General features: G+C 43.0%; 1 protein-coding gene across 2 annotated transcripts in view; it reads left to right on the top strand.

Moving 5' to 3' along the window:
* The window catches only part of RPP40 (ribonuclease P/MRP subunit p40), a 450,868-nt gene that overhangs the window by 350,813 nt on the left and 82,219 nt on the right, over positions 1–17,836 (top strand). For both annotated transcript variants that reach the window (XM_085607195.1, XM_085607196.1), the window contains exon 7: positions 230–364. In XM_085607195.1, coding sequence (XP_085463321.1) covers positions 230–364 — 135 coding nt within the window. The remainder of the gene's footprint in view (positions 1–229; positions 365–17,836) is intronic.

The following is a 17,836-nucleotide window of genomic DNA, read 5'->3' as shown; positions in this document are numbered from 1 at the left end:
TCGTTTTTTAATATTCAGTGAGGACTCGTGTTCGTTATTGCTCGCTTAATTTTAGTTCTGCAACTTTGAGTTTTCTGTTTTATTGGGTTAATAGTGGGATCATCCTTGAGCAGGCTAAGAAGCTAATAGAATAGAATAAATGTGCATGAACTATTGTTGTCTTTTTTCATTTCCCATCTCTTAGAACTAATGGTACAAACAATACTTTTTCACTTTAATTTCTTTTCAGCAATAATCACGCAGATAGTTTTATATCTACATATGGCTGTCCCGATCCTAGCACAATACTGGATCAAGCTTATCTGTGCACAGTTACTGGCTTCATTATTCCTGAAAAAGTTTATGAACTGTTGGAGCACTTACGGTAAGAGATAACTGTATGTGGTTTAAAAATAACATTTCCAGCTCTAATTGAGAAACGTTCCAGGGGTTAACAAGTAATTACTACTTAACTGGAAGTAAAATCATCTTGCTGGGAAATCTGTTTTCTGGTCTTGTTTCAATAGATTTTAAAATCTCTACTCGTGTGAGCCTCATCTTAAATTGCGCTCTCGGCCATAGCAATACCAAAGAATAATATGACAGTTAACTCTGCCCTTGTCCGCATGGTACACATCTGTGTGCAATTTAATATTATTTTGCCAATTTATGTCGCCCTTGTCCTTACCACGCTGTACGTTACACCTTCTTCAGCATTGTTCGTAGTGCTTGTAAGGACTGGGGTGTGGAAACCTTGGACTTGGGCATGAAGAGTACTGATGCCCTTCCATTGTAAGCCCCATCCTCAGGCGCCATCTTTGCCTCCGGCATGACCGTAACACTACAGTAAATGGTTTTGTTAATTTTATTAAATAGAGTGTGTTATTCCCAGTATATTTGCTGTATATTCCCTAGTGATGCAAAATAAAAAATAATCCATCAATGAGGTATTACGTTAATAACCTTAGTTTTATTTGGAACTGTTCTCTCTCTCTCTCTCTCTCTCTCTCGCTCTCTCTCTCTCTCTCTCTCTATAGATATATATATATATATATATATATATATATATATATATATATATATATATATATATATATATATATATATATATATATCCCACAGAAAGTGCTCCGATGCACAATAACAGGTTTTAAAGGAATCTTGCATCTACAAACATTCTTTATTTTAAACATTGAGTAGCAACTGTGCAAGGAGTGTTAATAAAGTTTTGCCATGCTACGTTTAAGGAAAAGAAAAAACGAACTCACCTGTTTGTAGTTCATTCTGCAAAAAGACATAAAGGCAGTGGTGAATATCACGCAGTGAGTCAAAGGCAGAAACTTCTCCACCCGTGATCAAGCCTTGAAAGAGGAGAAACGCGTTGGGTGTATATGACCTGAAAGGCTTCGTGTATGATATTAAAAGCATTTTACCAATTTCATCCGGTGTCGGCGCGCCACTCTGAGTTGAAGGGAGGCATTGTGTGGAGATATATATATATAATGATATACTGGATATGTATTCGGATTTAAATTAAGTATTACTGATGATCTTTGCAAGACTGACAAAAGGAAAATAAAACTAAGATTATTACATTTATACCTTATTGATGAACTATCTTTATTTTGCAACACTAGGGAATACACTGCAAATATATTGGGAATAACACTCACTTAGTGGTTGTAGGCCCTACCCTCAACGAGTGTGAAATTCCCAAAATAAAATGAAATAATGGTAATATGGACTGATAAGGGAATTAAGAAGCAGGTTTAGAGTGGATCAGGCCTTTATTTTGTTTAAGTGCACCCGTTTTTCGCCTCTGTTTGCTTTACTTGGTGTCCTATTTTTTGTTTTCTTCACATTGAATATATTCAGATGTTATTTAATGGCAAAGGAGCCCCCTCTAACCCCCCCCCTCTCGTGTTTCTAAAACGTTATGTGAGTCTCTGGTGGTCTCCGGCCAATGAATATTTGAAGCAGGTATTTTCATTTGACAGCAATGGCACCTCGCCATTATTGTACCCTTCCTCTGAATGAATGCTGCGATAAGGCGAATGGTTGGCCCATCTGCTATCCTTTATTGTTTGTAGTTCACAATACCAGCACTACCAGTGTAACGAGGACCCATCTTGAGATTGGCCATAACATAATGATATATGCAATACAATTTTAGCAGGACGCTGTATTGTGGCAGAGAGCTGGAATTTATAATTCATTTGTTTATTTAATTCGTTTGGTTAGCTTGCGGCATATTGCCGCTTTGTAGAACTGTGAGAATTATTGACAGCAGTTAAAGATTATGAAGTTTAATTTCACGTGATAGCACTCAACAGAGTTCAGCTCCTGTTTTCTCCACCAGGAACTGAGCCCCTGATGATGCTGTTGGGTCTTTGACCGTTCTTGGAGGAAGAGGGGTTCTGATCAGATTGAGGTGTAACAAGCTTTAATGAAAAGCTTTATCTTCAGGTTTCTTTTAATGGAAGATAGACTTGGAATGTTTTTAAGGGTCCAGGCTTTGAGAATTGCAAAGGTGTACGCCTATTAGATAGGTTGAGCTGGCTTCATGGACCTACAGATTAAAGCTTGTTGGAGTTGGCTTCACTTGATCTCATGTTTTTTATTGTTATCTGATGTGGAGCCAGTTTCTGTAACAAATTTAGACTACGGCCTGATGCACTGTTAAAAACAAAGCGGATTACTCTGATCTCTACTCTCCTGAACACCGGAAGCCTGTGAAGTTTTTTAAACACTGTGGTAGTGTGAATTATTTTTTTTAAAAACATTCAGGCAGACCAGCATCTTAATTTTGCTTTCTATAGTACTTCTGGATCTCTTTCTCGTGTACGCTCATGCATATTATGATGGAATATTTCAGGTGAGATGGAAGCAGGTGCCTCCTAATTCAGTGCTGTCTCAACTGACATAAGGACACAATGGTTGACTGTGCCAACTTCATTGGCTCCTCCTTCCTATGATGTCTTTAGTCCACTATAGTTCATCCACTTACTAAATATTGTATAGCGCTTTTGAGCCTGTCCCGGGCATCATCTGTCAGGATCCTAAGGTACCCAGTCAGTCAGACCTGTTTGGTTCAGACAGCACCAGCACTTGTTTATATCTCTTTTAGTTATGACAAGGGTTAGTTCGATAAGGGCAAATGTGTATTTACTCTTCTTTTTCAACTCAGAAAGTACACTAAACAGAGCTTTCTTTTGTGTTACTTTAGTCTTTATCCCAGGACCTTCTCTAAAGTGTGCATTACTACAACATGCCAAATAGATTTTACCTGAGGGCACGCCATGCATTGTACTAGAAGTCTCCAGAGAGTTTTCCACATCTGAAGTATTCAGGGGAATGCGCCCAACCAAAGCAGCAGATATTCTGTCTGTGGAGACAGATTTGTGTAGGTATTTGAACTGAATCATTCCAAACTGTGTGGCTATAGCTGCTTCTGGAGAGGCCTTGAGTGCCTGCTGCCATTCCTCATCTGTGTTTCCACAACTTCCTCCCTTGCCTGCCTAATTATGTAGCAATTGATCACTAGTGAGCAATAGAGCATAGATATGTTGCATTTTCCCATGTCCTGCATTAGTAGTTTAGCTCTGAGTGTGTTAGAATCTTGGAGGTCTGTAAGATCTTCAGAGGGAGAAGGACTGTCATAGCTTCAAGTATTTGAAGAATTGATGCTTATGCATGTCAAATTCGGCCTAAAGCTCCACAAATGAACGGAAGGTGCTGCAGGACATTTGCCTTCTGCGTATCTATTGTAACCTCATTAACCAAAAGGTCCCCCCCCAAGGATTGTCTTCTTATGAGACAGTCTGTTTGGAAGAATTCCATGTTGCAGGAAGTTAAGTTGAATAGCTTCCCTGTGTATCTGGAACTACAGTTAATGCTGTGATATCATCTTTGTAAAAAACTGGATTATTGATTGGGGTGGGTGACAACCCCTCAAGGAATTATCACAAACCATGTCAGGCTGAACCATTGAAGACACTAAATGTATCTGTGGTCCACTCCCTGGTAGTTATGGCACAGGGCAGACAGGCTTAATTAGAGCAATGTGTAAAGTATTTATGCAGTACCAAAACATTAATAAAGCCGAAATGTAACACCAAGCAATCTCCAACTGAATTGGAAAATGTAAAAAAATAAAATGACACAAGTCCAAAGAGGTATGAATTTTTTAAGTTTTATATAGTAATATCGCCATAAAATGCTAATCATAATCAATGGCTACAGTAGACTGGGAACTAGGCGCAATTTGACACTGACCACGATGGAGCACGGGTCAGATACACCAACCAAGTTCATCCTGGTCAAAGATTATATCTTCTGACTCTAGTCCTTTAAGTCCCAAATCCACAACAAGAGTACACTTCTATAGCCCCCATGACCTCAGGGGAGACACTTCGAGACTCACAAGGTGCCAGAAAGAGGCCAAACAGCAGGGTCCAGTGCGGGGCCAGGAGCCACTGGACAGTTGCAGGTTTAAGGCCCCTTGTTGCTTGTTGTGTCCTTTTAGCTTTAACAGTAGGTCAGCCTTATGGCCCTTGACTTCCCCTTCTTTGTCCTGGGCAAAAGAGGGGGAAAGCTGGTCCAGTTCTTTAGGGCTCTTTTCATGTCTCAGACAGCATGTTCAGTCCTCTTCTGAGCTTCCACAGTTTCAGTAGTGTTCTGGAGTGGGTGCCTGGAGAGGCCGCATGTATGCCTGGCACAAGCTAGTCAGTGGGAGTGATTTCAGGGCATGCTTTAACCAACGTGATAAAAGTTCCTAGGGACAACCCTACCCACTTTGGCCATTTTCAAGATGGCAGAAGTCTTATACTACACTAAACATGCGCTCTGAGGGCTTGGTGTGTATGATGGGAGCTTACTATGGTAATTCTAGAGCCCTTCCACATCTCACCAAAGTCCAGTTTACCCGCTGTGCCTCTAATAAACCCAGAGGGCAGATGTCTGGTGGGGTGTTCCAGCAACCCCTCAGATTGGTTGAGTTAAGCTGTCCTTCTAAAGATGACAGAGTGGAAAAACTCATCAGGGAGAACTTGATAGGGCTTCCAGCCTTATGGACAGTACAAAAAGTTGAAAACATTTCTCACGCCTACGAAACATATTTAACATCATGACTCCCATGACTTACAAGCCATTTTATAGTGAAGGAAACTCATGCAACATAGGTCAAGCAAATCTAAGCATATTTTCTCAGAGCTCTGCTGGCTTGATAGGCAAAATGGATGATGCATATTCGGTAGAGTTCAACAGGACAGACATATGTTGTTTCCAGGAAACATGGTCTCTAGACAAAATAGTAACACATTTACGGTATCAGTTCAACCCCCTACCAGTCACTGTTGCTTCATGGAATACCCAACATGCACATCTAACAGTATCCTCACCTAAAGAGGAGAGGATAGATACCTTTTATTTTTAAATGTAATCTTTTTATTTAAACAAGGAAACACACGACAAACAATCAGCGAGTCAATGCACTTTCAGTATTGTGTTACATGTTACGAAGGCAACTTTAAGCCGAGGAATTCTCATCAGCAGGAATATACATTTCCAGGCTATCATTGATCACAATTCTCTTCCCCCCACTCCTCAGTCCATTATCATCTGGTTTCTTTGCTTTGGTGGTGGAATTAGTGTTTCATATCATGCCTCGGTATTCATTCCGTTTACCCCATACTTTAGTCCATTTATCTGGGCAGCCCTTACTTTCATATACAGTTTTTTTGGCTATCATGCACCAATCTATATCCCTTTTCCATTCAGTCAACTCTGGGGTCGCTTGGGCACCCCATGATCTTGCGATGTTACGCTTAGCCACTGTACATCCCAATGTTACCCAAATACGTTCCTTACTGGTAAGGTCTGTTTCACTCCAGATATTCAGGAGACACCACTGCGCCAATTTCTGCATCACTGCAATGTGTACCTCTCGCATGCAAGATATCACCTCCTCCCAATATGTCTGTATAATTGGACAATCCCATATTATGTGAAAGAAGGAGCCTTCCTATCCACACCCCCTGATACATCGTGGGAAGTCGAGTTTACCCATTTTTACCAAGGTTGTGCGGGCAGCATATGATCTGTAGATTACTTTCACTTGTACCAGCCTAAACCGTGACCTAATGGCTACTTTCTTGGGCGAGGCTAGAGCTTCTATCCAGTCCTCGTCTTCTATCTGCCCTAGGTCTCATTCCCAGTGGGCCAGAAGGGCCAGCGAGGGATCTGCAGAGTTGGTCATGATTTTACGATATATCAAAAACGTCACCTTCTTCTCAAGAAGTTCGTCAAGCACCCTATCTTCCACAGGAGAGGAAGTTCCTCTCCCCTTGGGTGTTTAGCCCTTATTGCGTGTCTTACTTGTAGGTATCTGAAGGTTTCTGATTGTGCTGACTGATATTCTTGCTCCAGTGTTGCGAACGGTTTAATGTCCCCCTTTGACCACAGGTCACCCAGCCTTAAGAGGCCAATCAAGTCCCACTTCCTAAATCCTCCGTGTTTCCCCAAGAGTCCCAAACATGCTGAATCCATGGTGACATCTGAGTGAGTCTACCCTTCCACTCGAGCTGCGAGTGTCTCTTTCCAAATCCTCAATGTAGTGGCGGTTGACTCTGGAAAGGATTCTACCTTGTCACCTCTGTAAATAGCCTTCAAGTACCCCTGTGGTTGCATATTATGGCGAACCATTTTATATGCAGAGTCCTCCTGAGGGTAGTGCACCCAGTAATTGATCACTGTGAGTTAGGTCGCCAAGTAGTATTTACGCAGTGCCGAGATTGCTGCTCCCCCATCATACCATCCTCTTGTCAACTTTTGTAGAGAAATTCTTGGGTAACCGCCGTACTATAGAAGCAGTTGCACGGACGTTTCAATTGCCTGCACGTATGTGTGGGAGATCAAATAGGGGGTGTTATGCAGCACATAAAGGAATCGTGGCAGGGCCATCATCTTAAACAGTGCGGCTCTAACCAGAAGCGATAGTGGGAGAGGCCTCCAGTGCTGTACATCACTGTGTAAATTACAGGGCAGGGCTCTAGGTTGTGTTCATAAAGGACTTGTTGTTCTCTAGTGACGTACAAGCCCAGGTATTTAAAACCCTTGGTTGGTATAGGTATCTCATATCCTCTAGGTTGGGGCGTTGGGGCTCCCGAGAGGACTTTCTATAAGGTTCAAATATATGCAGAAGCCTATGAAGGTTTGCCTTTGGATTTGCTATATATTACAGGATGTCGTCTGTATATAGTGATATTCTATCCTCCCAGTCTGCTGTCCATTTTAGGCCTCTAATTATAGGGTCCCCTATAATCCAGACCGCTAAGGGCTCCAACACCAAAGCAAATGTCAATGTGGACAACGGGTATCCCTGTCTAGTTCCCCGATGTAACTCAGATAGCCTTGAAGTATTATTATTGACGGCTACCTGGGCAAGTGGGTGGGAGTATAGTAGTTGTAGCCAGGGCAAGAATTGCGTCGCAAAGCCTTGTTTCTCTAGCACCACGTGCATGAAGGGCCATTTGATGGTATCAATGGCCACTCAAGCGTCTAATTAGAGACTACAGCGTCATCTTCTGTGGTGGCTGCTCTACCCAGGACTCCATGGAATCTTCCCAGATGCAGTGCCATGTTTCTCCCTGGCATAAAACCGGACTGGACTAGTCCAGATGGATCCGGGTGTGCAGAAACGTAGTCAAACGAGTTGCTAATAACTTGGCCAGTATTTTCACTTATGCATTCAAAAGTGATATCTGTCTATAAGAGGGACACTCTTCCTTGGGTTTACCTGCTTTGTATATAACCAATAAATAGGCTAGTCTCTGATCTCTGGGTAGTATGCCCAGACTACAACTTTCCTGAAACATTCGGAGGAGCAATGCGGCTATCTTTGACGCAGCCTGTTTGTATAGTTCAATCGGTATACCATTAGGGCTTCCCGATTTTCTGTACTTCAGCACCCCTATTGCTTGAATTATTTCACATTCCGCTATTTCTACCTCTAGGGCTTCTCTGTCTTCCTCTACAAGCCTTTGCACGGGGAGATGAACTAATAGCTCCAGAGCTTCCTCCGTTGTGACCGAATGTGAGGCCCTATAGACTTGAGTACAGTACGACTCGAACTCTTATGCGATTTCCTCTCCCTGTCTTGCCATTGTACCATCTCTCTGTTTAATCTTGCAGACCCATCTTGCTGCTTTCTCTCTTCTATCTATCCAGGCCAGCAATTTTCCAGCCTTGTCACCCTCTTCATATAGATTATGCTGAGTTGCACGGTGTCTAGCCTTAGCTGCTTCTTCAGCTGCATCTATAAATTCCTTCTGCTTGTGCCAAAGGCAATGTTGCAGTGAATCGTTATTGTCCTGTAGTAATTTTGCTTCTAAATCTGTTAACTCATGTTCTAGATTTTCGAATTTTGCCTTTTTTCCCTCTTGTGAACTGCTACTAGGGAGATCCCTTGTCCTTTTTATTACTGTCTTATAGGCTTCCCACAAAATATTGGCAGAGTCAACCGTGCCCTAATTTTCTACTATGCAGTTGTCTGTGGCTTCTAGGAGTTTAATATGGATTTGGGGTATTTTAATATACCACAGGTTTATTCTCCCTTGGAAAATGTGATTGGTGGAGCCTAGGTTGTAATGTACACACACTTGTAAATGATCGGAAATACCTCGTGCCAGGTGGTGTGGGTCATGGAATCATGGGAGTAAATGTGCCAATGTAAAGATGTGGTCTATACAGGAGAGGGTACTGTGGGCACCTGAGTGGTAGGTGTATTGGTGTGTGGTGGGGTTGAATGTCCTCCAAATGTCTATGAGGCCCACGGCTGGCAGGAAGTCCCTTAGATTAGTTCCCGTTTGCCCCTTTGGTCGTATCGGCCAGTGGTCTTTCGCAGAGGAGAGACCCTCATTGCAGTCTCCTCCCATTATTAAATTGCCTACTGGGAGTTCAAGGAATAGCGTCCCCAGTTTTAGAAGTAATTGCGACTTTAATCGCGGTAGACATACAGTGAGATTAGGTTGAATAACTGTCCTTCCCACTTTCCTGTGGCGGCCACACGTTCCTGTCGTCATGAAAAATCTTGTGGACTATAAAGGGGGAAGGATGAATGTATTAGGATGCCAACCCCCCTTGAACGTCTGGTGTATCCCGCATGCGCTATCAGTTTGTACCCCCATCTATTTAGTACTCCATATTGTGTTCCTTGGATGTGGGTCTCTTGCAACAGGACCACTTTGGGGGCATATCTTTTCAGGTATTTTAGGGCTACCCCTCATTTTATTCTATCCCCAAGACCATTAACGTTCTAGGAGAAAATTTTAAATCCTTTGTAAGGTGCCATTTGGTTTACTTAGCCTCTGTTCGCAGGGTTCGTTCTGACCACTCCCCCTGCATGGCTCTAGAATTGTGGGGGGGAGGAGAAAATCTCAACCCCTCAACTCCCGGCACCGCCTCCAACATACATTTTGTTGCTGATCGCAAAACGTAATCCCTTCCTCCCTCCCCTCCTCCCTACATGATGGACTAAGAACTGATCGCCCCTCCAACTATACAAAGTGCCTTTGTACCCCTTAACAAACATTAACCTATTTACGTGGGGGGCCTCAATCTAACCCTGCCTGATGCTGCTGTTACTCATCAATCAACATTATTACACTATGCCAATATAACGTCTATCAAAAATGAAAACATGGCTTATCGGTGCGTCTTCATCATATTCAGGAGATCTCTGTCCATGGACAGTTCAGGTCTCATTATCCTTTCCAGGCGTTTGTGAAAGAGGTATTGGAGCTTTCAACAGAGTCTTGCAATCTTTGCTGCGTATCATTGCGAGTCTTCTGCCGGATCAGTCAAATCTTTGTTGTGGGTGTCAGAGGACTCCGGGTCGCCTTTGTCCTTGGTCTTTTCCCCCTTATGCCTTCTGAGCCTGGGCGTTCTCCAACCTTCCAACCAATCCCATGCTTACTCCTGTGTAGTGAAAAAACATGTTTTTCCTTCTGCAAGCACTCGTAGTTTTGCCGGGAACAGCATGGCATACATCAAGTCTCTTTCCCATTGGGCTTTTTTGACCTCTAAGAAGGGCCGTCTTTGCTTCTGCACCTTTATTGTAAAATCCGGAAAGAAGGAAATAGCATTATTATTCCATTTTACTGGAGGAGCAACTCGTAAGGCCTGCAGTATCACATCGCGGTCCCTGAAGTTAAAAATGCGTAAGTCTCGGTGGGGCCCCCAGCTTCGGCGGGACCCCTGGGACCCGGTGCGCCCGTTCCACCGAAAAAAAATTAGAGAGACCTTTGGGCTTTAGATACTTTGGAATGAGGTCTTCCACAAACATGTCTGCTGCTGGGTGTCGGTCTTGAGAGAGTGATGCTTTCTTCTGCTGCTTTGACTCTGGACCCTATGTTACGGATGTCTGCCCACATCAATGTCATTTCTGTGGTTACTGCATCAATGTTATCCTCCAACGAGGTTTTGATATTTTTAATTGCTGCCATGTCATCTTGCAGGGTCAGTGGCTCCTGATTTACCGGGGCATGAGCATCGTCTTGGGATTGCTGAATGTAATGCATGAGGGACCAGTGCTTCCGTTCTGGTGTGGGCATACTTTTCCATCTTGGTTTGCAACGTTGTCCTTGAACCCTTGGGCCCAAACATTTTGCGGGATCCAACATTATTTGAGGCTTAGTCGGGTTTTCCGGGAGTGCAGAGCTTCAAGGGGAAGCGGACAGGTGCGGGGAGAGAAGGGCCGTCTCCACTGCCTATCCGTGGAGGCCAAGGGCTCCCTTAGTGGCCTGTCGGGTTGTGCCTCCCTCATCCCAAATGCCCCCCCAATATGTCAGCATCCCACCGGGTGCACAGTTCAATCTGCACACTTCTCACCACCGATCTCGACCCAGGATCCTCACGGCTGCCACTGGATTCGGTCTTACACCAGGCCCAGGTAGGCGCCTTCCGGTGTGCTAGGAAGTCTTTGCAGTCTCTGCCTCAAGCCCTGGAGGCTGGGAGGGTATGCGAAGGGTAAACAGCCACAGCCGCTTCAACCCCCTCAGCGGTCTGGACTGCACTGTTCACTCACTGGCCTGGATTAGTGGGCCATTGATGTTCCGGTCTGCTCTGGGGCGTGAGGTCCGGGCTATTGGTTCTATTGTTCGCTTGAAGTTTTGGGGCCCACGGGTCAGGTCTTCACTGGGGGGCCCTTATATCACTGGCGAGACACTATTCGAGTTGGAGGGAGTGAGTCCCAATGTCTTCACGTACTCCACCCCAGCCCGATGCCAAACTGCTCTTTCAGCGCTTCTCGGCCCTACCAGTGTTTTCCCCCTTTATCCTCAAAAAGCCACCTTTGCGTTGGTGTTTTCGGCCCTGACAGTGATGAGGGCTAAACTCAGTTGAATTCCAGGGCCTCTGGGGCAACAGATGTGTTGTCGCTATCGTAGCAGGCCTTCACCATCTCGATCACTGCCTTAGTTCTGGGCCTTGCCGGGGTATTCAGGCCACGGGGTGGGATCACGCCGATCGCCGAGGCCCGTGCTGTTTAGGCTGTAATGTGGGGATCACCTCCAATACCCAAGCGCCACCTCACCTCCTTGTATGGTCACCGATCCAGCGACGGCGTATCCGATCTAGGGAGTAAATCACATCCTTTGTTACTTGGGCCCAGGATCAGCCTGCTGCGTCACAGTTGAGGGCCTTCCATCCCTCGGGCTCCTTTCTTTTCCCAGGCCTCGTCGGGAGACTTAAGCCTGGAGGCAGGGTCGCGATGTCTGGCAAGGCCCACGCTCACTATGTTTCAGGGCGGAGACCACCTTCTGGACCCAAACGGCACCTCACCTTGGGCGATCACTGGGCTCTTCTCAGTGCAGCAAATTTGTGCAATGGGGAGAGGAAAATTCAGTGCCCCAATCTGCTTCCGCTCCTTAGGTTCGGGATCGGCCTATTATATCGCGGATGTGGGCCATCTACTTCGCCGGTGTTGCTTCTGATCTGGGCCTCTTTGGGGGGACCCACGTCCCTGGGCGGTATAGCAGCTTCCGGCGAGGCCCATGGTTACTTTCAGCTGCTTCTTCCAATGGTTACCTCAGGGTCGGAGATTCGCCCCACCGTCTCAGACGCTGTAAAGCTATGTGCCTTGTCTGCTCATAGCTCCGGTCACCACCACCGGGCACCGTCGATCGTGGGCTGTATAGCTCTCGGAGGCGCTACTATCGGTGTAGGCCGCGTCCCGATGCAGTAGTGTCTTGCTGTTCCTGCTGCAATTTACTTAGCCATGCACTTTCGCAGGGGGCTCAGGCAGAGATCTCCCACCACTGAGATCAACATCTATCAGGATAATGCTGGATTTTTGGAATTATTTCACGGTCGGCTGGCCGGAGCCTCACTAAGCTGCGGCCATCTTGGTTGCCCACTTAAAAAACCATAGGTTTCACACATGTTATAGTTAGCTGGGCATTTCACTCGTGAAAAACCAATGAAATTCCCCTGTTATAGTTAGTGCCGGCAACTATAACTCACGCGACCGCAATCCTCTGCTGATGACGTCCGATATTACATCACTGTATTTAGACACTTATTTACCCATGTCTTCTTCCATTAATTTTTAGCTATACATATATTACAAATATTTTTTTTCAGAAAAACACATATGTCATCAGTGATGTAATATCTGACGTCATCAGCAGAGGATTGCGGTCGCGTGAGTTATAGTTGCCGGCACTAACTATAACGGGGGAATTTCATTGGTTTTTCACGAGTGAAATGCCCAGCTAACTATAACATGTGTGAAACCTATGGTTTTTTAAGTGAATTTGCAAGGTTTTTTAAATGCTAATTCCTAACTATAACGTGTGTGAAACCTATGGTTTTTTCAGTGAATTTGTACGGTTTTTTAAATGCTAAGTTATGTATTTATTTATTTATTTTTAAGGTTTTTCACCCTGCGCGTACCGTGCGCGCACGGTGCGCTACGCACACCGTGCGCGCGCTGTGGGCGTTCGGTGCGCGTAGTTCGCGGAATTTTTCCGTTTCTACCGTGCGCGTACGCTACGCGCACTCCGCGATTTTACATAAAAAATGTAAAATACATTTTTGCCCTTGGGGGTCCTTCTGGGACCCCCTAACCAAGGCTAGGGGGTCAGGAACTGTCCAGCCTGCCCCCTTTACACGTTATCCACCTTTGTTTTTCAGCCCCTGAGACTGCGAGAGACAAAATGGCGGCCGACACTTCCTGGTTTCGACCGATTCGAATGTTTACTAAGATCTAACAACCAATCAGAATCGCGCTCGCGCCCGGCAGCGTGCGCGTACGGTAAGCTTACGGTACGCGCTCGGAGCGCGCCCATAGATATATATATATTGATTTAAATGCTATTTTCTCAGCAAATACTGAACAGATTTACACGAGACCTTCAAAAGGCACATCCCTGACCTGAGGGCTACCTCTCTGCCAAATTTCAAGTAATTCTGTTCAGCCGTTCGGGCTGTAGCTCGGACTAAAGGTCCTATGGAAAAATGCATGGGGAAAACGGGTTTTGGGACCCCCCCTTTTTCTCAGCCCCCGCTTGACGAATCCCCCCAAGACTTTCAGGGAAGGAGCGGAGCGGAGCGCCCCACCTATTTTGAGAATTTCGCGAGGATTCGTCAATCGGCGCCAAAGTTATTCCAAATAGAATGTTGCGGATTTCCTATGGAAACACGGTCCTAACTATAACTATCTACTGGCGACCGCCAGTAGATATATATATATATATATATATATATATATCAATCCAAATGCTGTATTCAATCCAGTAACAGCAGCCACGGACGACAATAAACTTTTCAGCAATTTATTTATTAAAGCAGTTTTTAAAGCAACTCGACGCGTTTCGGGTACACCACCCTTGTTCACGAGTATTGTTGCTGAGTGATAGAAAGTCAATAAATAATCATGTGACACAAACAATAATAGAACGTGACTTCCGTGTTACACAAGAATTCTTTCATTTCTGCATATGAGCTGAAAAAATGCGCTTTGCTAATTTCTTTTAAATAAACATATGGGGAGACAGATGCTCTTCTAATCATGTCCAAAACGCGATTTACCCAAATATTTCACAAATAATTTCCGTTTGAGATTTTGTCTATATCAATTTGAGTTTTTCTTTTCATTGGTTTTCAAGCCTAAGTGGGCATTCATTGCATGAAAATTCGCTCTTAACATTCGCATTAGTAATTTTTAAATTGAATCCCTCCATTAACCCCAAAATGGGCTTTTTTCTTATTATAAAAGACACTATAGCTTTTGAGCGTTTTCACCATTTAGACAGCAAAGAAGTTGTCTGTAATAAAACAAAAAAAAATTAATTAATAAATTATATTACTTATTATCACACACAACCAAAGTGACGTTAAAAACACAATAGCTCTTAAGCAGTATAAAAAATCTTTTCAAGATTCCACAACTAATAATTAACATTAGAAAACAAGCATATAAATGAGATACAAATGAATTGTCTTCAAGATGTAATTTTGAAGAATCAATAAAGCATAACGAACACATATTTTTCTTTAGAAAAAATCTTTCTAATCCCAGAAAGATCAAGACTCAACAAATCACCCAAAATGTACTGCAAGTTCCTCGTCACAATTATGACCTATAGGGGCTAGAGTTTCATACTGAATGATCAATTTAGACTCAAGGCGGCGAAGATTTTGTACGCTATTGCCACCTCTTTCATTGAGTTTCACAGTATCCAATACACAAAAGCTCAATAAGTTGCTGTTTTGCCCATGATGACTTTGAAAGTGCCGAGCCATGGGATTCTGTTTGTCCCCATTTTTGATTGCTCGAAGATGCTCAAGCACTCTTTTCTTAGCTTTGTGGATGGTACTTCCAATATATGCTTTATGACATGGACAAAACAAAGCATATACTGCAAACTCAGTATTGCATGACGTGTGTTTTAAAATTTTAAATGGTTTGCAGTTGGGTGAAAGTGTGACTTCTTTTTTGTTCTTACTATTTCTGCATGCTTTGCAATTTCTACATGTGTAGAATCCGTGAATCCCTGCTTCTTTTGAGATAGCAGGTTCTACTGCTCTGCATAAAGTATCTTTCAGCGATCTCGCTTTTCTGAAAGTAATCTGTGGAGCACTTTCTATACTTTCTACTAGGTCTTTATCAGTTTGCAAAACTGGCCAGAATTTATTCAAGCTTTTACGGATTAACTGTGCTTGCTTGCTGAAAGTAGTAATGAATCTAATCTTTTCATCTTGCTTAACTTCTTTGACTTTTTCTTCTTTTTGGATGAGTAGGGAGGCTCTTGTTCTTTTAGATACTTCAATTTTAGCTTTATTGATGACTGATAGAGAGGAACCTCATTCCAAAAATCTAACCGTCATTCTTTTCTCTTCTTCTTTGAATTTTTTGATCGTACTGCAATTACGTTTAGCTCTAAGTAGTTCACCCAAAGGTTACACGAGAACTCAGGTCTGGATTTATTTAAATACCCCTTCCCGCTCAGAATCGTGGTTGAATGCGGTCGTATTCATCGCAAAACGTGACAGGTTAATCCCTGTTTGAAGTTTTTTTGCTTGGCGAAAGGCACGCGTTTGAAAGAGAACACGCTGAGCAGACGGCTGGCAGGCTGACATTTGGAAATGAATGTAGCACTGCCATAACGAGCAAATAACGCCACAAGAGCGTTGGAATCAATAGCAGAAAAATGGCAATGACAAGGAATGACAAGGCGCTCTGAAGCGACAGGCAAAATGTTTGATAATTACCCCACAGAAGACAACACAGAGAGGAATGTGGTCTCTGGGAGTACAAGCGGAATATCGAATAAAAAAGCGTTATGGGATCAAATGTGGAAAGCATTAAAATGGACCAAAATAAGTGGTGGGAGGCCAAGACCCTTCAGAAATATATTGAGGCTGGCAGAATACCAAGAGGACTTCGGATTTTCATCACACCAACATTCAACGACCCCGATCCAGACCTAGTAAGTGAATGGGCAAATAATAACCATCAATGCTCAACGAATATGTTAAAAATGCTGGTTAAACATGCGAGGAAGGACTGTGAAAGACTGAATGGAGTGATTGAAGAAATTACGCATCAATTGAAAATATTGTGTGGGGCAGATGAATTTCAAAAGGAAATGGAAAAAATGGAGAAAAGCCTTGATAGAATCGAAGAAGAAATAAAGGTTAAAAAACAGCGTAAATTTCAGAGAGATTTAGTTGACTATCAAAAAGGGCAAATTTTAACTTTTGCAAAGAAATATGAACATTTGCGAACAACAGCCCCTAAAACCGTGAATCCTCCAACTGCTATTGATAATCAAGAAGATCAGTCCAGCATAGATACTGCAACGGATGTGAGTACTACCAGTGGTAGTGAGTTCTCCAATGTTGGAGAATACGAAGGTATAAAAGACAGCATTTTAACGGAGTTCAATCTGGTTGCAAGAGGGAGACATGTAAGCAACAAACAAGGAGGATTTCAAAATCGCGGAAGAGGAAAGAGAGGCGGAAGAAGAGGAGGAAGCGCATCAGCGCTGGGAGAACTTGGAAGTCCTGTGGGAAGACGTACAAGGGGCCAAATGAAAACGAAATAATGGATAGGAAGACTGTCATCAACCTATCGGAGCGAATGTTGAGTGAAACTGAGGTAGAGCTCTTATCTTTGGGTCTCACGTTTTGTCCTACAAATGTTTTTAACTATACACAAAGTCGTATAGATCTCTTCCACTTCACGCGTAAATTGCGCATAAAAAAATGGTTCGCGACTAAAGTTTCAAATGAATCCGCATTACAGAGAGAATGTCCTAGTAATGTAAAAATTGCTGACGTTGAAATGTTGCATACTTTGAATGTTTTAGCTGATGTAGAAAATATAGAAAGTGACCCTTTTGCTAATCTAATCAATGAAGATGTTACATTGGACTTAAGTGCACGAAGTAATTTCAAGCCTAAGTCCATTTTTTTACCACAGATTAAAAATGAGGCAATTGATATTTTTGAGAGAGGTGTAACTCAGGAGTTGTTAAAACTTTCAAATAACAAAAAGAGATGGCAGGGATGGAGTAATGTTACAAAAAGACATAAAGAGGCAATTGAAAATTTGAAAAATGATAAAACAATTGTGATAAAGAAATCTGATAAAGGAGGCAATGTAGTGGTTCTATATAAACAAAAATACATTGCTGAAGGGTTGAAACAGTTATCAGATTAAGATACATATGAGAGAAGCAACAGAATGGAATATGAGAATTCCATTAAGATATTCCAAACACAGCTTACAGAATGGAAGAACAAAAGGTTATTAGAGCAAAAGGAATTTAAATTCTTAGAATGTAAATTTCCCATTTTACCCGCGCTGTATTTGCTTCCCAAAATTCATAAGAACTGGCAGGACCCCCCAGGTAGACCAATTGTGTCTTCGTGTGGAAGTTGTTTGGAAAACACTTCAAAATATGTGGACTTCTTTTTGCAACATGCAGTAAAAAAACTGCCTTCGTACATAAAGGACACGGGTGATTTTTTAAGGTGTCTTGAAACATTTCAGTGGAGAGATAGTTATTCATTACTCTCACTTGATGTTATGAGTTTATACACCTGTATTCCTCATGATCTTGGTCTTATTGCATGCAGGCATTTTCTCAATGAGAGATCTATTTCATTTCTCTTTCATACAGAAATGTTGATTGAGATGATGTCTGTTTGTTTGAAGCAAAACTACTTTCTCTTTGACAATAAAATCTTTAAACAAATCCTCGGTACTTCAATGGGGACTTGCTTTGCTCCTTGCTTTGCGGGTCTCTATTTAGGGTACTGGGAGGAGAACGTAGTTAGGACATCAAGTATC

The sequence above is a fragment of the Triturus cristatus genome, chromosome 5_2 (genome assembly GCF_964204655.1).
Source record: "Triturus cristatus chromosome 5_2, aTriCri1.1, whole genome shotgun sequence".
Classification (NCBI taxonomy): domain Eukaryota; kingdom Metazoa; phylum Chordata; class Amphibia; order Caudata; family Salamandridae; genus Triturus; species Triturus cristatus.
The sequence above is the reverse complement of the archived record's forward strand: the minus strand, read 5'-3'. Positions and strand labels throughout refer to the sequence as shown.